This window comes from Trematomus bernacchii, unplaced genomic scaffold (assembly GCF_902827165.1).
Source record: "Trematomus bernacchii unplaced genomic scaffold, fTreBer1.1, whole genome shotgun sequence".
NCBI lineage: Eukaryota > Metazoa > Chordata > Actinopteri > Perciformes > Nototheniidae > Trematomus > Trematomus bernacchii.
This window is the reverse complement of record NW_022987513.1, coordinates 5,936,023-5,960,596: the sequence shown is the minus strand read 5'-3', so window position 1 is coordinate 5,960,596 and position 24,574 is coordinate 5,936,023. Positions and strand designations below refer to the sequence as shown.

The 24,574-nt window shown below is 39.7% G+C and overlaps 1 protein-coding gene and 2 long non-coding RNA genes across 4 annotated transcripts; 2 read left to right on the top strand and 1 right to left on the bottom strand.

The window, feature by feature from the left end:
- The first annotated feature begins 4,178 nt into the window (after positions 1-4,178).
- Positions 4,179-6,931, top strand: LOC117470002. 2 transcript variants are annotated; one of them, XR_004554644.1, is made up of 4 exons: positions 4,179-4,259; positions 5,094-5,298; positions 5,472-5,637; positions 6,827-6,931. It is a non-coding gene; the product is annotated as an uncharacterized LOC117470002 (long non-coding RNA). The 2 variants fall into 2 exon arrangements; XR_004554643.1 differs by lacking the exon at positions 4,179-4,259 and having other exon boundaries at positions 5,003-5,298.
- Positions 6,932-7,511: 580 nt separating this feature from the next.
- Positions 7,512-9,191, top strand: LOC117470380. Its single transcript, XR_004554691.1, has 4 exons — positions 7,512-7,606; positions 7,713-7,780; positions 8,288-8,331; positions 9,105-9,191. It is a non-coding gene; the product is annotated as an uncharacterized LOC117470380 (long non-coding RNA).
- Positions 9,192-12,487: 3,296 nt separating this feature from the next.
- Positions 12,488-23,328, bottom strand: LOC117499456. The gene is made up of 12 exons (XM_034151850.1): positions 23,126-23,328; positions 16,404-16,505; positions 15,998-16,040; positions 15,699-15,877; positions 15,481-15,574; positions 15,040-15,378; positions 14,820-14,937; positions 14,516-14,607; positions 14,310-14,424; positions 13,828-14,097; positions 13,524-13,682; positions 12,488-13,429 (listed from the first exon to the last, which is right to left on the bottom strand). Exons 1-12 carry the CDS (start codon positions 23,326-23,328, stop codon positions 13,224-13,226), a joined length of 1,920 nt encoding a protein of 639 aa, XP_034007741.1. The 3' UTR covers positions 12,488-13,223.
- Between the last annotated feature and the right edge of the window lie 1,246 nt (positions 23,329-24,574).

The window sequence follows — 24,574 nt, the reverse complement described above, 5'->3', positions numbered from 1 at the left end:
TGAGCAACATTGAAACTGCAATTTTGGGTTACAAACAATTATTAAATTTTTTAGATAAATCCTTTTATTTTCCATATTACTTCCTTTAAAAATGTTTTGTATATTGATATGCCTTGTTAACAATTAAAACTCTTTTCAATAAAAAGTGGTTTCATACTGTTCATTTTCAACAAAAAACCTTTACTGAAAAAGAAGATAAAGGGTTGAATACAATGAGCACAATCCTGCCACAATAACTGTAGTTACTCAAATGTGCAGGCTGTTTTTCAGACGATTAGTGGATACAATATATTATAAACAAATGTATCATGTTATAATATGCAGGACTGTATAATAATAGTTAATTAATCAAGCTCAGAGACCTCGGGCTCAACAGCGCCCTCTGCGACTGGATCCTGAACTTCCTGACGGGCAGACCCCAGGCAGTGCGGGTGGGAAACATCACATCCTCCACCCTGATTCTTAACACCGGTGCCCCTCAAGGCTGCGTGCTCAGCCCTCTCCTCTACTCCCTGTTCACCCACGACTGCGTGGCCACACACAGCTCCAACACCATCGTGAAGTTTGCTGATGACACGACCGTCATCGGCCAGATCACAGACGATGACGAGACGGCATACAGAGAGGTCGAAAACCTGACATCTTGGTGCCAGGAGAACAACCTCCATCTCAACATCAGCAAAACAAAGGAGCTGATTGTGGATTACAGGAAGCAGCAGGGAGAGGGACACGCCCCCATCGCCATCAATGGGACTACGGTGGAGAGAGTCAAAAGCTTCAGGTTCCTTGGGGTCCACATCACTGAGGACCTGACATGGTCTCTTCACACCACCACCATCACCAAGAAAGCTCGACAGCGGCTCTTCTTCCTCCGCAGGCTGAGGAGGTTCAAAATGGATTCCAGGATACTCTGCAACTTCTACAGGTGCACGATAGAGAGTATCCTCACTGGCAGCATGACGGCCTGGTACGGCAGCTGCACCGACCTCGATCGTAAGGCTTTACAGAGGGTGGTGAAAACTGCACAGCACATCACCAGGACGGAGCTGCCATCCATGGAGGACCTTTACTCCCAGCGGCTCAGGAAGAAATCACTACGGATTATCAAAGACCCCCATCACCCCAGCCACAAACTGTTCTTTCTGTTGCCGTCTGGCAGACGTTACCGCAGCATCCGGGCAAGGACAAGAAGATTCGGAGACAGTTTCTTCCCGCGGGCAGTGAGACTGTTAAACAATTGAACTGTTGAAACAACATCAAACATTCAACTGCTACTCAGTAGTATGTATCTAATACCTAATATATATATATCATTCCAATAACTTGTATATAGACTCATACTGCACTATTCCACATCATAACTTTATTTCATTTTTATAACTATTATTATTTTTGTATTGCTCTTGCTCTTATTGTTATTATGTTATGTTATTATGTTGCATTGTTGGAGAAGCCTGTGACATAAGATTTTCAACTGCATAATTACTCTGTAGCTATGTCAGATTGACAATAAAGAACCTTGAACCTTGAACCTTGTTATAAGCACTCGTGAATCATAATGCTTTATAACAATTATCATAACACATTAATACACACTTTAGTATTATATGCCCTACATGCTGTAATTTAGCATGTGCACAACAATCTAGAAGTTACGTTTTACAAAGTGGTACAAATATAGAGGCACAATCACTTACACATCAAATAGCTAAGGTATTGACAAGTAAGACATGCATCGCCATATGCAAACTCTGACCTACATGTTCTTTAATGACTTTTTTGAGCAAAAGAAGTTCCTTCTTTTCAAACAGTCCCTGAGGGGATGCAGCTCCCCCGTCTTAGACATTATCCCACAGCGCCTCTTGGGTCCAGGGCAATTCAAAGTGCTTTACAAAAATGAAAGACATTAAGAAAAAGGCATTTAAAACAGTCATTAAAAAGCAACACAATCTACCTGCATTGCTATTACTCTAAACGTGTAATAACGTGCTTTAACCACTAGGTGGTGCGGGTTAAATAACTGTCAAGTTTACAGCGTTAACACAATACATTATACCGCTGTTTTAGGTTCAGTTTATGATGGATGTATTTTTTTATCCACACATTCCTTTACATTTTAATGTATATTAAAAGTATATCGTTAGGCCTACTAAAAATATTGAAATACAAAATGTGGGTTTTTGTTGCAGTTTGTGAATGAACCCAAGCTGTTGAATGGCAACCAATTATGTTGATAGTTACGGCTGATAAGGCTTATTGTTTTGATATTTGTAACACCAAACCGATGGTCCTGACGGACGGCAAAAAAGTCTGACATTATACTTTTTTTTTTTAGAGCGAAGGCCCTGTCACCCCAGGTCCAGAGCTTTGTCCTGATGGGCTGTAGTAGATTAGCATCAGCCGACCTGAGGGCGACGGGTAGGGGTGTGTTGTTGGTTGGGGTCACAGAGGTAGGGGGGGGGGGGGGGGCAGGTTGTTGATGGCTTTGTAGGTGAGTACTAATATTTTGAAGTCAATGCAGTAGTTGATGGGGAGCCAGTGGAGGTCCTGGAGGATGGGGGTGATGTGGTTGGAGCGTCGGGTGGAGGTGAGCATACGGGCAGCGGAGTTTTGGACACATTGCAGTTTATTGAGGATATTTGCGGGTGAACCATAAGGAAAGCTTTTGTATTAATCCAGTCGGGATGTAATGAATGCATGGATGAGAGTTTCAGCGGATGTGAAGGAGAGGGAAGGTCGGATATGGGCAATGTTCTTGAGGTGGAAGAAGGCTGTTTTTGCTATATTCCTGAGGTTTAGGCAAATATGATACATTACAAACTAGATGTAAGTCATTACAATTGCTCATTGTATGCTTTAAGTTAGAATATTGTTAAGTCTAACATGTATATTATGAAGTAAAATGATTGTGTCATTATTTAACAGTGCTTTAAGCTAATTATATTGTATTTTGAGAATATTTATAATGCAATAAAGACATGGGTTTCATAGAAAGTGCTACCAGACCAACAACATGCTGTGGTCCATCACTTTTTCATGTGTCTAAAATCAATTAGTTGAATTTCACAAAATTGTCAATATGGACACTATGTCTACTCCTCTACCAACACAAGCGCAAACACAAAAACATGCTAAAATATTGACGAATAAAACATGCAACTACATATTCAAACTCTGACCGACATGTTTTCCAGTTACTTTAGTGAACAAAAGAAGTTCCTTCTCTCTAAACAGTCCATGAGGGGATGCAGCACCCCCGTCTTGGACATTGTCCCACAGCGCCTCTTGGGTTCAGGGCAGGCGTTCAGTTGTTCCTGCAGAGGCGTCCCGTTCACCCACAGCCACCTCCCTGCCAGGAAACGGAGCCCGATCCAAACCTCTGCTGTCTCAGAATCTTGGACCTTTTTTCTGGCAAGCAAGTTGTTGCCACCGAAGTCCATGTGAGCGAGATCATAGACATGATTTAACAACACACTCTCACTCCCAACGCGTCCAGGAGCGACGCTTGGTCAGAATTCCGTGGCGTCCAGTTGTGACGCGCCGAGTTTCCATCAGCGTCATAAACGGATGCAAAGAGCTTTCAACTGATTGCAATGTATTCCCATCGGCGTCGGTATTTGACGCTTAGGGAAGCACGGCATTCGTTTGTGTCGGCAGCTGTTAAAGGCAATGTGAGCGTCCATTCCCATTGGATAACGGAGAATTGTACACCCGGAAGTAAGTATTCTCCTTACTGTCGATTGATTTGACAGTGATATCTCCATTACTCATCCACTCAAAAACACCAGATTACCTTTGTTAATTAAACGACATTGATAGGTTTAAATTGTGTACAATGCTTTTGTGTTTTTCCCCTACAATTCTGAGACAACTTGTTTTCTCTGAAATGTGGAGCGCCAAAGAGACTACACTACCCACAATCCCCAGCTATTGTTGTGATTGTCTGTCCGCTTTGCGACAAAACCTCGTGATAAGTCAACAAGCTCTGTGATTGGATTAAACATAAATAGGTGATATCTGCACTACTTATTAACTAAAAACCACCAGATTATCCTTGTTAATGAAACGACATTGATAGGCTTTAGTGTAAAATGCTTTTGTCACGTTTTCCCCTTCAATTCTGAGAAACAAGTAGTTTTGAGTTTTGGATGGCCGAAGACACTACACTACCCACAATCCTCAGCTATCTTCGCAAGGCCAGGTCTCGAGGTCACGTAGTTCACGTGATACATTGCTCGGAACCTTGAGACACCAGCAAGGTAAGCTGTAATAAACTCGACTGCTCACTTAATTTTCGACAATATTCAAATATAACTCAAATAAAATATTTGGGTTATGTATTCAAGTCCCACCCAGGCAGCAGGATTCGTAAGACAGTACGAGAAACTTAAAGAAAATGTAGTCTGTAACAGTTATTTTCTTTTTTGTAATAACGGATCATTTAGAAGCTAGCATTAGCCACCGTGTGGCTAGCTAGCTGTGTTAGTACAATGTCGTAGTCATCAAAGGAGCTAGCACTGTTAGTTGTATCGCTCATCAAAACAAAGAGGACTCTCTGGAGCGAAAGTATTTGTAATTATTATTATTTATTTATTATTTATTACTTAGCGGGAGTGTTTTACATGTTCGGTGTAATGACGTAAAATGTTTAGGACGCGTCACTGCGGTTGCTGGTCATTTGTTTTTTTTACCATAAGCTGTCATCAAGAAGGAATGCCATAATTTAATGTCATGATGTTTATATGTGAACAAATTACACAGTACATTAGAAGTCAGTACACATTAGCCTAATTATTAACAGAATGTTAATTGGCGTTTAAATGTTACATTCTATTATACAAAAACCCCACTTGTCATTTGTGTTTGAATATATTGAATATTCACATATGAATATATTAATTTGATTCAAACCATTGGAAGTTTGCGCACTATCTCAAGTATTCACAGCATATTAGACTGTATCTTCTGTCTCTCCAATTGCATTTAATATAGAGCATGAACTTAATAACATATTTGTGTATTTGAGAACAAATTGATCAACTGACAGCAAACATTTTTGAGATAATCCCTCTATGTTTAACTTTCATTTGCAGAATGACAAAGCCCAAAAAACAACTGTGCCCCTCCTGCCAGGCCCCAAATTCCCTTGGGCGTAAAACATGTGTGGTGTGTGTCTGCCCCCTTCAAATAAATAAAACATTTTAAAAAAAAGAAGCGGAATTAAAGGACTCTAGCTGGGGGGCTTCTGTGAAGAGCAACAGGAACGCCAGCAGGACCGTTAAGTCGGCCGAGCTATCTGTGAGTTTAAATGACTTATTATTTAAGATGTTTGGCCTCTCAGACGATTACATATCTTATTTGTCAAACAGCCTTGCCCTCAGTGAATGTGAAACCATTTTTCTGGCTTTAAAAAGATTTGTATCATTGATCAATGTGCCTGTATGCAATCTTTTTCACTCCAATTCTTGCAGGTTCTTAAACTACACACCCTTGGCTCCAGCCCGGTCCTTTTCCTTTCCAATAAGGGCCGCAGTGGGGAGATCCGTGGGGATCTGGTCCACCATTTTGGAAATGCTGATGGGGTCGTTAGGGAGATCCTACTCAAAATGAGGAAACTCTATGAGTACCTCCTGAAAAGTAAGATCATACTTGTACTTTATTATCTCATTGTGTAGTCGTCCATGGGCTTTGTGTCAATGCATTCATCAAATTCACACTTCTGTTACATCTATCCCGTTATATCATTAAAATGTCATCCCCCCCCTGAGCCTTTTTTATATAATACAACCTATGCTGTATTATAGAACAAAGGCTGTCAACATGGGCTTGTCAGGGCCAGCATGTTATCACTGTGAACACTAAGATACTAATATGAGGGTACCACACTAATGGTATTGCAGTTACCTACTTTTTAGTTTTTATTTATAATTAATTATTTGTATGCATATTTCTTTATTTTGTATTGTGTTTTAAGCCTGTACAGCACTTTGGACAACATTGAAATGTGCTATACACAAATATTTAAAGGGTTGAATTGAATGCAAATGTCGACATTACTCACCTGTAGTTAGCAAGCATGCACGTTATGCATGTGTCTGTAATACAAACACATCTCTGCAGGCATCATAAAGATATGAGGCTGCTCTGTTTTCCCAGTTTGTAACTCTTGCCTCCTCTCTTCATGTCTTAATCCCTCTCACATGAGATGGGAGAAGAGGAGGAGACACCTCGAGAGACGAGTTGAGGCAAAAGACATTCAATGAAATTAGACATCATGACACTCCTACCTCGCACCCTAATGTCCAGGACACACATGGTGCCGTACGCTGCACGTGTGCTTATCATTACGGCTTATGCTTTTTATCTGGGCATCCGAAAAGTCATGCCTATTTTCTTCTGTGAGACGCACGTGGTTCTTTGCAAAAACATACCCGGCAACAACCTGTCAAAAGTCTTATCACCATGTTTCATTACAGATTTAATGTATTTATCTGCAAGTTTTAAATTATTTCTAGTTTAATGAGAGAAGCTGCTCCAGACTGCAACTACATTTTCATTATGATCATGGTCTTAACTAAATACGATAAGTTGTTGTGTTAAACACTGATATGAGAAACATAGCAATATGTCTAAAGTCAGCTGTGGTAGCTTAAAAACATTATTTTCACACTACCTGCATTTCATTCACTTAAGAACTACCTGGTTGATTTCTAATAAGAGGGAAATTCAATGCATTTAATTAATTTCTTGCAAGTAAGGCCAAAAATAAGTCTTCCTTAAAATGTGTTCTGTTAATTTTCCCTTGTATTATTTTCAACATTTGCAGTGTGTGCTGCACAACAAGCTGCATCGACATCTGCTGGTCCACCAGCCCCCCCTGGACCAGAGCAAGAGCCAGAGCGAGAGACGGAGCGAGGGACAGAGACGGAGCCAGAGCCAGAGCCAGAGCCAGAGCCAGAGCCAGAGCCAGAGCCAGAGCCAGAGCCAGAGCCAGAGCCAGAGCCAGAGCCAGAGCCAGAGCCAGAGCCAGAGCCAGAGCCAGAGCCAGAGCCAGAGCCAGAGCCAGAGCCAGAGCCAGAGCCAGAGCCAGAGCCAGAGCCAGAGCCAGAGCCAGAGCCAGAGCCAGAGCCAGAGCCAGAGCCAGAGCCAGAGCCAGAGCCAGAGCCAGAGCCAGAGCCAGAGCCAGAGCCAGAGCCAGAGCCAGAGCCAGAGCCAGAGCCAGAGCCAGAGCCAGAGCCAGAGCCAGAGCCAGAGCCAGAGCCAGAGCCAGAGCCAGAGGCCAGAAGCCAGAGCTTCCGGAGACATTTACTCTCCATCTTTTTTCTCTTCCTCCACCTCCTCCATGCTCCCAGCCTTCTCTCTCCCCCTTGTCTTCTCCTCCACCGCCTCCATGCTCCCAGCCTTCTCTCTCCCCCTTGTCTTCTCCTCCACCGCCTCCATGCTCCCAGCCTTCTCTCCCCCCCTTGTCTTCTCATCCACCTCCTCCATGCTCCCAGCCTTCTCTCCCCCCCCTTGTCTTCTCCTCCACCTCCTCCATGCTCCCAGCCTTCTCTCTCCTCCTTGTCTTCTCCTCCACCGCCTCCACCGTCAAAGAAAAGTCGAAAAGGTTTGATTTGCACTATACTATACTATATACTATACAATACATTTCTTTAAATGATTGTTTGGAAGACTTATTACCTAATTATTAAAATGGTGTTATTTATTTTTAGAATGCAGGAAACACAGGACCCAGAAGGTGTTCCTCTATGAGAGCATTGGGGAAAGAAGAGTTTTTAATGTAAGTGTGTTATAATTTCTTCCTTTTTGTTTTTCTTGTTAAATAACATAAAAACGTACAGAACATTATTGGTACCGTCTACAGACCATCAGTGAGATATCTGCACAGAGCCCAAACGATACTAACATATAACGCCTCTGAATCCAGAGATACACAAGTATCCACTATCGTACAAGTATGGAGCAGTGAGGTTCCTCAATCCATCCTCGACACTGCACCTTTTGTTGTCATTGTAAGCATTACAGGACTACGTTTTGCATCACCTTATAACCTTGTGTTGTAGGAAACTCCCAGTCTTAAAGAAGCTGCTCCATACTGGTACGATAGTGGATTCTTCTGTATCTCTGGTTTCAGATGCTGTTGTCTGTTAGTATTGTTTATGTGTAGAAATCTAACCTTATTGATGGTCTATAAATGGTACAAATAATGTTCTGTAAAGTTGTATCACCTAACTTTGTAAAGTATCTCTCATTAATATTTCTGTCCATTTCATATCATGCCTTTCAGCAAAGACAAGAAGTGAAAATTCGCTGGACACCATGCTCCAAGTGGTAAGTTTTTCCTTAATGACCATACATGTATGTGTTGTACTGGAAGCAAAGGGTTTATACACTGATACAGTAGGCTCATCTCAATTGAATACTTTTGTATTGTATGTTGTTATGTAATTTGTCCTACAGAAGAGAGACACAAATCACTAACATATGTATTAGTTATGCTACCCGTATTTGTATATATCCTAAATGTTTGACGTGCTGTGGGTCTACCACACATGCATCACAAACCACAAGTAAGAACAGTACGTTATTATTTTATAATCAAAAAATTATTATAGAATTTGTAAGTATATTTCACACACTTTAATGTCTTTATAGAGTTCGATCTCCTGATTCGTTTAAGAGATTTAATATATTTTACTCTTAATGAAGCACTTTAAACATTTAATGACTCTGATCCTCCTTTAACGGTAAGATCAGCTGCAGTGAGCAGAGGCTGTGCAGCTGGGGGCGGAGGTCTGATGCGCGAGTAGTGTGCTCTCGTGTATCCTACCTTTCGTCTCCTCTGGAAGCCTCCTCCCTCACCCCTCCTCGACTCCTCCGTTTGCGTTGAAGCGATTGTGACGTCCTTCAACATGGCGTGTCTTGATTGATTTCCGGGTCAAGTCCTGGAGGAGGGGGAGAGAGGAGTCGAAGAGGGACATTGAGCTGAAGCTAATGTTTCAAATCCTATTTTAAATTGACTTACTTGCCTGATTAAGCATCAGAAATATATATAGCATGACATATTAATAATTATTCAACTGTTCTTTATGTGTGTTTTGCAGTGGCAAGGACTGGGAGGACACATGGGAGCCTGCCCAAAACTATAGCAGCTCAACATAATAACACACACACACAGACACAGACACACACACACACATACACACAACACACACACACACAGACACATACACACACACACACACGCACACACACACCACAACACACGCACACACACACACACCACACACACACACACACACACACACACACACACACACACAGACACACACACATACACACACACACACACGCACACACACACACACACACACAATACATTTTTTCAATAAATTGTTTCAATAAATTGTTGTTTCTGTTGTGTATTTTTTGTACAATTATTTCTCAATAGGGTAAAGCCATTTAAAATGTTTTAGTTTTTGGTATGTTAATGCAAATGTGACAATCATTATTTTCGGGCTGCCTCAGTCTTAAAACACAAGATAGATATCAATTTTTGTTATGGTCTTCTGTATATGTCATGAATAATACTGGTACAATTTGAATTTGCCCCAAAACGTGGAAACGCAGACCAGATCTTCTAAATGCCAGGGACCGGAACATCAGGAGCATCTCTAAAAGACGATATGTGACAGTCCTGCAGCAACGGACCATATGAGAAACATTATGTTAAAACCTAGAAACTTATTCTAAACCTACTATCAAAGTATTCACCTGAAATGTAGCACAATTTGGCTCCTGTTAAAAGCACTATTTGAAAATGTAGATTTGTCAGGTCAACATGTGACTTATCTGGTTTGCTATAACAGTTTTACTCCCCAGTTGAACTGTATTTGACAATCATTAAATTCACAAACATAATTTGGGAAATAAATCAAAGACAATAGTGTAAATAAGAAAGGTTTAGTTTTTGAAACTTGTAATGGAGACGTTGATACATTAACTGTCAGCAGTATTTATTGTTACTTTGTAATTCTACTCCACCACAATTCAGAGGGTAACCTTAACCTATTTGGCACATCCCTTTCAAGATGTTCTAAGGTTTATTGACATATCATATACACAACTACGGTGTAGTTATGCAATGAATGACAAACCTCGCAGGTTCGTCAACAGTGCATTACAAGAGATCTATCAATATGTTTATACCTCCACCATTAAACAGTCATATTCTGCACATTTCTTATACTATCTACATACATCTTATAAGAGTATAATTAATATGTAATGTCAGTTAAAATAAGTGCTTAAACGTAGTTAACATTGCAGGAAAGTTGATTGTCAAGTCCCAAAACAAATTATGCAGTTGCCAACTCTCACGCATCTGGCGTGTGACACACGCTTTCACTCTCAATCTCACGCTCTCACGCTGCCCAAACTATTCTCACGCCAAAAACAAGATGAACCGGCGATCCTTTTTGGTTGGTTATTTACAATGTTGAGTTGACAGCTGCTCAAGCTGTCAATCCGCTCCCTCCCCGCCCCCACCACTCTTAACAACGTTAACAGACAGCAGAGCAGTGGGAGCCGGTTGGTCAATCCCCGACCCGTATTGCGCATGCGCAGATCTGAGATCCAGTAGAAATGATAAAAAGTAAAAGTCTGCTGCTTATTGTTCTACTAGGCCAAAATAGAGTCAAAGAGTATATGAGAGTGAGAGTGTGTTAATTAATATATTTGGCAGTTTGGAGTAAGTCTGTAGATTTGTGTGTGTGTGTGTGTTTCATGTATAGGCCTCTCACGATAATTTATTTTGTTGGATACATTTTCCCGGAAATTATTGCGATAAACGATAATATTGTCGGCACCGTTGTATGACCATTTTAGACCACTGACATAATGATAATATATAATAATAATTCAAGTACATCCTTTCAAACTGCTTGTCACATCCTCATGTAAATGGCAATTTATCGAGTTCATTTTTATTTATCGTACGATAAGTCAATTATTTGCTTATTTTGCTTACAGGCACAATAAAATAGTGGAAACAAACATGTGTTTGACTTTCATTAGTGAATGAAACTTTGTGCCCTTTATAGTCTGTGTCCAATATTGTGTATTTGCATATATTGTATATATATCCAATATATATGCTAAGGTCCCGCTACTGACATGATAGCAGTCATTTAGTGCGCATATGTGTAATTAAACCCATGATATCAAAATCTCACTCCAGCCAGGTACCCAAAGTTGGCAACCCTGAATATTAGACTTTAAGTACTTTGTCAGGCTTAATATTTATCTGTAGATTTACCAAAGCTTTTTGCTTACATGTATTTAAAAGACCTTAACTTAAAGTATTATTTAATGTTTTAATAAAGCCTGATTAGTTTGCCTGATTTGCACATCCTCCTATTAATATCTGTGTACATCCGGCACTAAACTTTTATTGTAGAGATCACTTACAGTAGCCTATCTTGTTGATATTTTCTATTCTATATTTCTATTCTATATTTCTATCATTGACCTTCTACTTTCCCCCTATTTGTATGTACTCTTAATATTTAAATGTTTTCATCAAATGTAACCCATTCAACAAAACATGCAGCAGAGATTAGCAACACAACCTTACCGGCATTGCAATGACTGTAAACGTGTAATAACGTGCTTTAACCACTAGGTGAATAATACAGACGTATAAAGTACACATGGTATACAATGCTATCAAAAACACATTATGTTAATTTACATATCTAACTACCATTATCAAGCTAAATATGGACTATATGAGGCTAAGGCATTGTACCAGGTGTAGGCTAATTATGTAGGCTAAGTCAAAAACAGGCAACTGATGAGGTGTTTGAAAGGTAATTTATGAGGATCAAACAAATGAGGTACACAGAATACAATGCCATTTTATCTGTTTCATTATTAGTGTAGGACAGATATGTATATATAACACCTGAAGATGTTTTATTCATGTTAGTCATTACTTTTAATACTAGTTGAACATTACATTTTTACATTTGTATGTTTAAAAAAAAATGTTTCTAGTTATTGTGCTTTTTATCATGTTTTTAATTATTGTTTTATTATTGTACTCCCATTGTGTTATTTAATATTGTAGTTATTGCTTGTACAGCACTTTGGTCAACTGAAGGTTGTTTTAAATGTGATATATACAGGATATAGCTATATTATTGCACATATTTTAAAACATCAGACAAAAAGGTGTATCTGCCCCCTCATGGTGCTAATCAGTATGTGTGTTTGCTAAACAGAGATACAAACAGAACATGAGTGAACAGTCAAAACAATTGTTATCAACTTTATTGTTATGGGACCTTGTTTACATAGTGTTTCAGAGTAGACATGTAATAACATCTGAATAAAATGAAATGATAGAAAATGCCTTCAACAGCATATCAACAACCGGAAGAATAACTTACTGGACATACATATTAAGACATTAAGAAATGTGTCATTTTTTTTTTTTTGGAGGACCGCAGCTGACGAGAGGGGGTGTAGGGCTGAAAGAGGTCAGAGACGTATGCAGGGGCTAGGGAGTGGAGAGATGTGTAGGTTAGCAGGAGGAGTTTGTACTGGATGCGTGACTTGACCGGGAGCCAGTGAAGGTGGAGGAGGATGGGGTGATGTGTTGCCAGGGCTTGGTGCGGGTGAGGAGCCTGGCTGCAGAGTTCTGGACGTACTGGAGCCTGTCCAGGGCTTTGCAGGTGACCCCGAACAGAACTCCATTGCAGTAGTCCAGGCGTGAGGAGATGAAGGTATGTATTAATGTTTCTGCAACGGGGTCGGGGAGAGAGGGCCGGAGTCTGGAGATGTTTCGAAGGTGAAAAAAAAGCAGTTTTGACAGTAGACCTGATGTGGGAGTTGAAGGTGAGGCTAGAGTCCAGAGTGACGCCCAGGCTGGATGGAGCAGCCATCGACGGTGAGGAGCAGATCTCCAACCTCCCGGAGCAGTGTTTTTGGGGCCACAACCATGAGCTCTGTTTTGTTTTTGTTGAATTTCAGTAGGTTTGTTGACATCCAGGTTTGGATGTTGCGGAGGCAGTTGACTAGTGACAGCTGGGATGATGGATTGGTACTGATGTAGAGTTGGGTGTCGTCGGCATAGGAGTGGAAGTTGAGACCATGTTGGCGGAGTATTTCACAGAGGGGGAGCATGTAGATGTTAAATAGAAGGTAGTCTGGAGGGGGCTTCACCGTGTGTCATCAGAGCTGTCAGAGTCGCAGTCAGAAGACTCATCTGAAAGACTTTGCAAGAAGCTGATGGTCTCTGCTCCAGTCAAAAGCTGCAGATAGCATCGTCTAGCATGAGTCTTCATTTCTCCGATGTCGTGCTGCTTTTTCCTAAACATGCTCTGGAGACCTTTCATCCCGTCTTCGCTCAGGCCCAATGGTGAATCTTAAATGTATAAGATAAAGACAATATGAGTTACTTCATCACCTATCACTGATGTGTAAAGTCATGCAAAGTAAAAATGTAATATATACTGTACTTTGCAGGCAGGACATCTTTTTCAGGGAATCACTGCGGGTTGAAAGGACCTTCCAGTGTTGGTTCATTTCTGTGACGAGAATCTTCTTCTCCTCCTGTAGTCTCTTCACTGCCATGACAAGGTCGAATGCTCTTCTCTTTGTCCTGAGGTCGAAAGAGTCTGGAAAGCATTTATGAGAAAACATGAATGAATGTGTATGAAAGATCAACATTCAAAGAATCTATGAAGTCTTAAATAGATTTATATATCAGACATGAAGGTTTTCCACATTTGCTGTGAGCATTCAGCAGACTGGTGTACTTACCACTGTTTGGTAGCTGCCATGGCCAAGCTTTCTCCACAGACAGAATGGCTTCGAGGCACAGCGCTTCTGTGCTTGGAACCATTGAGTTGTATTTCTCAACTGTGGCTGTCAGGACCCCTTTCTCATCCCTGATCTTGCGGCGGATCCGGGAACGACCTTTGTTGCTGTCTGTGTCTTTGTAGAGACGCTGCGAACGTCTCTTGACACTTACTGTCAGCATTTCGATCTTGCTGGCCAAGGCAGCAGCATCCCTTGGGTTGTTTGTTGTTGCTTTTTAGAGGAAATAGGTGTATTAAGCACAGTAATTCACAATAACAGTGACATTTGATCAAATGTTTTAATATTATTTTATTACATATGCTTCATGAAAAATAAGTAATGCAAATGTCAATAGAGGGTTATCACTAATTCTGAAGATTTAAAATAAATTGATAAATCATGACTACAAAAAAGTTGAAAAACGTCATTAAGATTGTCCTCACTTTCTGCCCACTCATTCACATCTCTGACCCAGTCTTCCAGCTGCTTTTCAGTCACTGCCAACTCAGCCTTCATGGACTCCAGGTTCTGCAATTGCTTTTCCAGAGCTTTTGTGGTCTACAAACGTCAAACAATTAAAGACAAATAAATACAGAAATCTACATTTAGGCTGCAGCCACAAATAATTCTTCTAAAACTATGTTATTACCTTCAGATATCTGCGGGACAGTGAGGTGGCCAAGTTGCTGACTTTTTGCTGATTCCAGCGCATGGCCATCAGCGTCAGCATGTCTGTACGTCCTGCAAAAGAGAATATCACATTATTACTATTCCTCTTACTTCTTATACTGTAACTGGGGTTTATACTATATTGCCATCCTAAATGGTGTTCTATGGTCATAACCGTCAATGAGCTTTTATGAGTTTCTGTTGTTGGTGTAATTTGTTAGTGTAATCTGTGCCTTTCTGAACATTTTTTGAAAACTGACAGTAAAGGTTCTATCGTAACTCACCTGCTTTTGACATGTGTTTTGTGGTCACTGCTATCCGAGAGAGGAAGGCATTGACCTGTTCCACCTCCTCCCCTAGGGTTAGTCCAGCCCCCTCTTGATATGCCCCACTCCATTTCACCTGTTTAAAATATATTCAAAAGTACGACTCGTTACAACTTGTCACTATTCACAAGGAGGTTTTTACATAAAGTGATTGTGTCACATGGTAACAATTCCTTACTTCACATTTGAAGTCATGCACTTTGGCATGAAACACTGAGAGAAAGGGCTTCATGTCGAGAAGATGCTGGAGCTCTGGACAGCTTTTTGTGATTCTCTGGAGGTAGGGCCAATATTTGCAGGTCACATCCATGCAAAAGAACATACTACTGGCCAGCTTTTTCTGTAGGTACAGGGGATAAGCAAAGATTTCTCCCCTGTACATATTGAGAGCACAGAGGAGCACTCCATGTCGACAGACGGCAAGCTCTAGTCCCTCCTCATCCAGCTTGCCGGCTGATTTTTGGGAGGTCTCTCTGGCTGCCGACCACTGTCCTCCACAAACACCTCTTCCGGAGACCTAATATATAAAAATGTATTGATGAAAATGGTGCAAAGACTAACCTAACCAAACCCTTCATTAGGATATTATATTATACATAATTAGAGTCTGCAATATTACATGTTTGGTTGTGGTGTGTATATAGTCCACAAATCTTGAGACGTCTTCATCCCTGGCTATAAAGACACCGTCAAAGATGGCCTGTTCCTCAGATCTAAATAAATCAAAGGAGCAATGTATGACATCTCAGATTATTGATTGATTGATTGGTTCACATCAAGATAGTTTTGTTTCGTTATTTGTTCAAATACTGTGACATTATATATTTTCTATAGTACCTAGCTGCATTCTTGAAACGGTAATGCTTGCGGTTTCCATCCACGGAAACTGCAAGCATATCAGGGCTACACGCAGGACAGGTGAAGGGCTCCTCCTTGCACATGATGTCGACCTCATAACGCACAGCCTCCCACTCAAAGAAACTTTTGATGAAGCTGTCAGTTGAGATCTTCCCAGTCTATAACAAAATAAGGACATCAACAGATAATGTCAAAAATAAATTATAAATTATAAGGACACAGCTTACAATTTGTACAATACAAATAGATCAAAAAGGACAAGTAACTTCAATACTCACACGGCCGAAGTGCAACGTTCGCTGATCGAGCATCCTTAAATGCCTGAAAGGATAGTCCAGGTGCAGCCATTTTCATTTCTTCAAATGAGAAGAAAACATCTGTGGCATAAATGGTGGCGAAGTGAAGGGTAGCTGGCCAGTAGTCACTCCGAAGAAGGTCGTCAACCCCAGTCGTCCATGTCGCAGCGCATGCTTCACAAGCCAACTCTGGCATGCTTAGCTCATGTCGTCCTTGAAAAACAGACAAGGTGTTTTTAATACATTTGGTATTCTTTACTCAATACCCATGTTAAGGTTTAATAGACAAGCTATCCCACATGTCTTTGAGAAGGGTTGGATATTATCAAGAAGAAACTTCAATAACATCTATCTTAAGAAACAAGACAAACATTTTTCCCATTCTTACCATTCATTGTGATCACAGTCACAGTCTTTCCTGGCTTGAGGCTCAATGACTCTGATGCACAACCACAGATTTTGTCCGGGATCTCCACAGGTACAAACCGCACTGGAAAAAAATTCAAATGGGAATTAAAAATAATTTGTCTCTTTTGAAAAATACTACATTGTTATGTGACATATTTAGGATTTAACTTTACATCAGAACATTAAAAAGAGACTTAAGCACACTGCTGGGAATTAACACAGAGATGTTGAGGAAGCTCACATTTTCAAAATGAAATTCTCAACAAGTCCAGCAAGAAAATGTACATTCACAAACCAGAACTTACCACAGGAGCAAAGGGCCATATTTAGTACATGTGTTGTTGGGGCCAATGGCTGGAAGTAACCTGCAGTAGTAGCATCTCTGTTGTGGAGGGGGTGTCTGGAGTGCATGCTGACATCACAGTCAGCACAGAAGAAGGGATGTGGTCGGCAATCCCGGCACCGGACAACAGACGTTTTGCCCCAACACTGTTGGCAAATGTGTGTTCCCACATTTGCTTGGGCCACTACGGTGTTAACTAGATGTGGTCTCGCTGCCCTCCAGCTCTCTGAAAAAAAACTTTTTCGAGTGCTCCAGTTGGTCGATGCCAGCAGAGAAGCACTTGGGGTTTGTGCTACCACCTCATCTCCTGTAGTATCGCTCAGAGACTGCTGGAGATCTCGTAGAAACCCCTCTGTTAAAACGGTACAATAAAGTCCAAAGCACAATGATTAGTTTTCTTTAAAACATACTGGATGGAGTGGTTTTGAAAGCTGTAACTACTGTGTTTTTAATTCTAGCAAATTATGAAGTTTAGAAATGAAGTACGTATCACATAAAGATACAAGTATGAATATGTGTTTCGGGCTAACCAGACCAAATGAAGTACATACCAACAGTCTCTGGAGCGATAACTGGAGCAAAGATCAGATCACAGTCAGGAGCAGCAACGGGGGGATCAGTGTTACGACTGCAGCCAGCTGTATCAGAAAAAACATTTATTTTATACCATTAAATTGTACTACTTTTCCCTTACCAAGAGTTATGTTTTCATTCATTTCATATACTCAAGTGCCTAGAAATATATATCTTATACTGACCCTGATTTGAGACATTCCGGGTTGAACGTGGTCTTGCAAAGATCAAGTTTCCCTCACTGTCTCTCTTCTTCCAGCACATCATTGACACTGCTGGCACTGTTGCTGCTGCTGCTACTGCTGCTGTTGTTGCCGCTTCCAAGTGGAAGCAGCAACAACAGCAGCAGTAGCAGTACAAAGCAAATCATCAGCACTCCGTAGGTCATCCCTTAACTCTTTCTGCTCAACCAGCTCATCTGCGCTTCTCAGGAGATCCTCAAGATCAGAATCACTCATTATAGTGAAGAGACACAGACAGAGACACAGAAGAAAGACTGACAACAGAGTTAGACAGAGAAATAAATAGAGAGATAGGAAGAGACTATCAAGTACAACACAGCAAGGACAGTTTAACAAGACAGACTTGGCTCTTAAAAGTGCCTTTGGGTTGTTTGGAGTTTGGAAAAACAAAGGGTTGTTTTTTGGAGAACAAATTGCAGGATCTGTTGAGAGAAAACAACATAATTTAGAAACTCAAAAATAAAATAACAATGCCAGTGTAATTGTTGTTGTTTACAATTTTCTACTTGGCTAATAACCAATTAATGCTTACTACTGTTGTCATTAAAGGTATTTTCACACCATCGCACAGCAAAATCACTGCCACCAGTCATTTAAATAAGTAATTTGTACAAAAATTATAAAAGTATTATTACTATTAATACTAAAAACACATGTATACAAAGTATTATTAATAGATTTACGATTCGAAAATTATAAAAGCAGAGTAGACATGTGGAGATTATCCGGCTGAACAAAACGTGATCCGTCTCTGAGCTAGCTAGCTAGCTCAGGCGAGTTCATTTGTTATATTTAGGTAATACCCTAGTAGAGTGGAGATTATCCGGCTGAACAAAACATGATCCGTCTCTTAAATGTGTGTCAACCACAGACCTTATTTCGAGCTATTTTCCAAAATTCTATGGAGAAATTGCAGTGCGTGTTCTAGCTAGCTAGCTAGCAAGCTAGCTCAGGCGAGTTCATTTGTTATATTTAGGTAATACCCTATATTATTTAGTTACTATACCCCTCAGAAAGGTGCCAGAAGCAACATTGGCGCCGATTAGATTATTATTATTATTATTATTATTATTATTCGTGGCTAAGTTTATTTCCTATAACTATGTGTTACACATGCTCTTACCTTGATTCTGAAGAACTGCGACTCTCTCATCTTTTTTTTTTTTTTTTATAAAACTTTATTTTAAATTATTTGGCAGTACATGATATACACAAGTTACATTAATAATACATATAAATCACAATGCATACATATATAAATAACATAAACAGAGAGAACGTCCATATTCCAGCGAGGCTTAGTTCGGTCACAGCTTCAAAATGCCCCATGGCAGAGTCTGGGATTTGTCCAGGGTTTTTCTTCTCCTTAGTTCAGAGATTATTTGTTTCACGATGGTGCCACTGTTTATTATCGTCTGATTTAGTATCATCTTGCACCTTGTCTTCCAGATTTTCATACATGTTATACAAATTACTAACTGAAAAAGTTCCCTGTGTTTTATGACCATACCCTCATCCAGAATACAATACATGATTGAGGCATATTCTACGTCGAACTCCAAACCGATGCCCCGTAGGAGCGACCACACCTCCTCGGCTCTGTGGCAGTCCATGAGGAGGTGCTGTAAGGTCTCATCTTCCTCACAGTTTATCATGGGGCATGTTTTAGTTTTCACATAGCAGCTCCATGAAACCACAGCTCTGACGGCAAGTCTGTTAACCGATATCAGCCACCTCACGTCTCTCATGCTCTCTGATATCTGTTTACATTTCACTAATTTCAGGACTTCTTTACCTTCGTCAGGGTTTAGGTTTTTGTATGTTATAAAACCTCCATATTTGAAATCATTTACCATTTTAAAAATCACTCTATTCTGTAGTCCGATCCAATCAATCCCTAAATGTTGAACTTCAGTTGTGAAATCACCATAAACTAATTTATAATATGGACTATTTCTAGCTCTGCCTCTTCTTTTGTTCCATCCCTTTTTTCCATCCTCGACCCAAGGTGCTTTCCTATTTATAGCAGCCGAGATGTTTTTTACAAAGGTAATTTTTAGTTTAATGTCCAGGTCTATGGCTCCCAGGCCTCCATATTCCCTACTTTTAAATAACAAATTACGTTTAGTAACCTCCCTTGTTGTACCCCACACCAAATTGACACACTGTTTGTTTAGTTGCATAATTATTTGGGCTGATGGGGGAAAGATGTTTGCTAAAAAAAGGATCTTGCTAAGTATGAATGATTTTATTATGTTTATTCTTGATTTATAATTTGTATTTTTATTCTCCCATTGTTTAACTTGTTCTTTGACTTCTCTTAGTTTGTTCTCCCAATTGAGTTCAGCACAGTTGTCGCTACAAATAGTTATTCCAAGTATTTTAATTTCTTTTTTCACTTGAATGTTGATGTCGCGTTTGGTATCGTCGGCGCCGATCCAAACACCTTCAGTTTTGTTATGGTTCAATTTAGCTCCTGATGCCAATTCATATAGGTTTAGGTGATTTGTTAGAACATCCATTTCTTGTTGGTTTTTTATAATAACAGTGACATCGTCTGCATAGGCGATGGCAGTTATTTTGGGCGCATGGCCAACTGGTGTTCCTGATATTAAACTGTCATTGTTTATTATTTTAATTAATGGATTTATGGCTAGCACGTATAGAGCTGCGCTTAGAGGGCACCCCTGCTTAACCCCTCTTTCAACATTAAATGCATTTGTCAACACACCGTTTACATTTACACAGACACAAGACTTAAAATACAGACACTTAATCATGTTTATGAAGGCTTCAGGAAATCCGTAGGACTTCATCACCGACCATAAATAATCTCTGGATAAATAGTCGAAGGCTTTTTTTTGATCAAGTCCAATAATAAAGAAACCTTTTTCTTTTTTTGGTTTATTTATGATTTCTCTTAAAATTGATAAGTTGTCCCACATAAGGCGACCTTTTATAGCACATGTTTGCTCTTTATCTATTATTTTATCTAATATATCTGTTAATCTATTCATTATTATTTTTGCTAGTATCTTATAATCGGTATTCATAATAGTTAAATGTCTGTAATTATCTATATCAGTTTCATCATTTTTTTTATATAGTAGAGACAAGACACCTTCATAAAATGAGTCACCCATACAACCACTGCTGAGACCTTCATTAAACATAGAGGTCAGTAAGTTTAAAACATCATCAGATAATAATTGATAAAACTCAGTGGGCAGACCATCAGGACCGGGGCTCTTACCGACATTCAGCTCTTTCACCGCCTGGATCACCTCGTCTTTTTTAATTTCACCGAGAAGGAAATCAAATTCTTGGATGTTGTACGGAGGGATAGTTCCCAACAGAATTTCAACACAGTCCGTTTCAATGTCTATTTTTTTATATGCTTCAGAACATAAATCTCTTATCACTTCCCGTTTCTGTTTTTCATTATACACAATACAACCATCTTGATTTTTTATACATTTGATGAATTTACTTTGGATTTTCTTTTGGTTGGTTTTAATGGCTTGAGCCACGTTGCCTCTTTGATCTATTTCAGATGTATGCATATTATATGATTCCTGGTTTAATTGATCAATTTCAGTTTTTAATTTAGATATATTTTCTTTTACCGTTTTAGTTTTAACTTTCATCTGCTTTAAATGAATGTATTGTTTGATTAATGATTCATATTTAATATTTTTTGCTTTATTGAGTTCCCTACATTTAAATTTGAAAAAACATTTTAACCTACTTTTTAATGTTTCCCATAATTTGATGTCAGAGTTTGTTAAGCATCTCAATTGTATAATTTTTTGTATTTCCAGTTTTAATTCTGTTGAAACACAAGTATTTTTTAGGCACTGTGTGTTCAGTTTCCAGAAGCCTCTAATGGAAGGGGCTCCGGAGGACAACGACGTTTGGGCCAAAAGATGATCAGAAAAGTCACTAAAAAAGGTTCTGTAGTTGGTTACAGAGAAGTGATTCGATACATAAATCCTGTCTATACAGGTTTTAGTTGTTTTGTCATATCTCGTGAAATCCATTCCAAAGGGATTCAGTGAGCGACAGACATCGATTAGGCCTGCATCGCTGCAGATTTCTTTCAGCAGTTTTCCTTCCGCCCTCAGTTTAAAAACAACTGTACTACACCTATCTATATCTTCCGTTATTGTATTAAAATCTCCACATAATATAATTTTATAACCAACTGTTAAAACTTCTCTAAGTTTTCTAAATATGTGTAACTTATTTGTTGCGTCAGGGGCAGTATAAATATTAATAAGACGATATTTTTCATTTTTATAAAAACAATCCACCATAAGCAGCCTTCCTGGAATTATGTCCCTTCTTCTAATAATAGTTATGTATTTTTCCTTGAAGAAGATGCCAACTCCATCAGCTCTGCTATCTCCGATGGAGATAATACACTCTCCTTTGTGCCACATTTTACACACATCGTCAACATCTCCGGTGGTACTCAGTCTAAGTTCCTGCGCAAAGAGGAAGTCATAATCAGTGTCCAATAAATATTTCATTTTCCTCTCTCGAAAGTTCTTAGACTGAATACCACGACTCTCTCATCCAGGTTTGGTCACGTAAAGTGCAAAGGTATGCCGTCTTTACGACGGTACCTGAGGATTGTGGGTAATGTAATCGCAAAGCGGACAGAAGTCGTAACAACAATAGCTGGGGATTGTGGGTAGTGTAGTGTCTTCGGCCATCCAAAACTCAAAAGTCGTCACAACAATAGCTGGGGATTGTGGGTAGTGTAGTCTCTTTGGCGCTCCACATTTCAGAGAAAACAAGTTGTCTCAGAATTGTAGGGGAAAAACACAAAAGCATTGTACACAATTTAAACCTATCAATGTCGTTTAATTAACAAAGGTAATCTGGTGTTTTTGAGTGGATGAGTAATGGAGATATCACTGTCAAATCAATCGACAGTAAGGAGAATACTTACTTCCGGGTGTACAATTCTCCGTTATCCAATGGGAATGGACGCTCACATTGCCTTTAACAGCTGCCGACACAAACGAATGCCGTGCTTCCCTAAGCGTCAAATACCGACGCCGATGGGAATACATTGCAATCAGTTGAAAGCTCTTTGCATCCGTTTATGACGCTGATGGAAACTCGGCGCGTCACAACTGGACGCCACGGAATTCTGACCGCTCCTGGACGCGTTGGGAGTGAGAGTGTGTTGGATTTAAGTATGTGTCACTTACACTGGGGTCTATGTCAAGATTCCTGCAGTGTTCCAGAGCATCCTCCCATGTCTTGTTCTCTTTCACAAAGATTACATCATCATCATAACCATCATAACACACAAATGAAAGTTGTTTATCGCATTTGTCATCATTCCACTCCAACACAGTTGCCAATGAAACACAATCCTGGTTTCCATCTACGTCATTAGGTTGCCCCAATTTCCATTCTCTTAAGGTGCTTTCACCTCCATCATACCAATTCCACTCAACTTGATTAGTTGTGTCCCTGAGGAGACCAATCCAACAGCGATTGTTCCAATGGCATGGATGTGATATTGACCGGATTGCATCAATGTCATTCTGATCTCTGATAGTTGCCAGGTCAGTATAGTGCTCCCTGCAGTACTCTTGGGCTGAAGACCAGGTCATTCTGTCCGACACGTGAATAAACCTTCTGCTTTGTTGTGAGGTCTGTTCGATCAGGGGCAAGTTGAGGATCAAGTTGAGGATGATGAGGATGGTGGAGCAGCTCTTCGTCAACATGATTCCGCAGAGGTGTCTCAACTTTGATCTATGGCAGCTTAGACTTTCAGCACCAACAATCTCTACAGTGTAATCTCTGTGCAACGTCCCTGGTTAAATACCTGAAAAACATGACATGGGATGTGCCCTCCGCTCCCCTGACTGCCCTGCCATCAAATGGGACAAACATTTTCCTAATTGATTTAGGATGGCACACAGAAACACACAGGCTCACCCAGTGAAGATTATTAAATGTAACCTTAGGTTGCTTTTCTTTTAGAACTTTAAATTGAAGATGAAGAACATAATTTAATACTGGATCTTAGAACAGCAAACTCTATTGGAATTTTGAACAGTAAAGACCATCTTTTTAAATTTGGCTTTTAATTTGTGGTAATTTTAGTAGTATACCTTGTTATGTGATCTAACTATTTCTGTTTGTATTTTATAACTTGTTTTTAATTATGTTCCTCACTCTTTATTGTGTACTTATTGTTATTTGTATGTATCTTGTCTTGCACTTTGGGTTGTATCCTGCATGAAAGGTGATACATAAATAAAGTGTATTATCTGTAAAAAGACAAATGGCTGTTTTAATCAGGTATTACTAAATCACCCTTCTAGTTCAATGTATTAAACACTTAGAAGAAGGAAGGACCAAAGATGTATGACTCTTCAACCTGGAAACACATTTTGGGTTACACTGTTGGAAGAGATTCTTAGCTCTCCAATGATATCCTTATGGTTTGTGTTCTCCAATTATTCAGCTAAATATTTCACAGACACAACATTTCATGTTCTGAAAGCAAAGATGTTGTTTAAACTCCAAATGGAGTTTTTGACATGAATCCACATTTATATTGGAATGTGTCGTAACAACATCAGACTGATTTCAATAAAGCGGGTCACATCTTGTCCTTATTCACTCTTGCCAAGGATAAGGATAATCTCCCCTCAAATAAGGCACACATATATATGTTTAATAATAACTTAAGAAGTTAAAAAACGACAAGTTGTTGCTAAAGTAAAAGTGGCACTGCTTTAAGGAAATGACTGACGCATGTTCGGTAAGACTCACATCTAAGTTTTGTTTAATTTGTTAGGTACATCTGAAAAACAGGCAAATGTTCCTTCCATCCTTCCTCTTCCTCTCAGTCAAACATGGAGCACCATCGCTATGTTTTTTTGTCAGGAAATGCAGACCGGCTCATACAAACGATTTGTAATCATCATCCTCACGATCATTTAATGTATCATATGTTCGCCG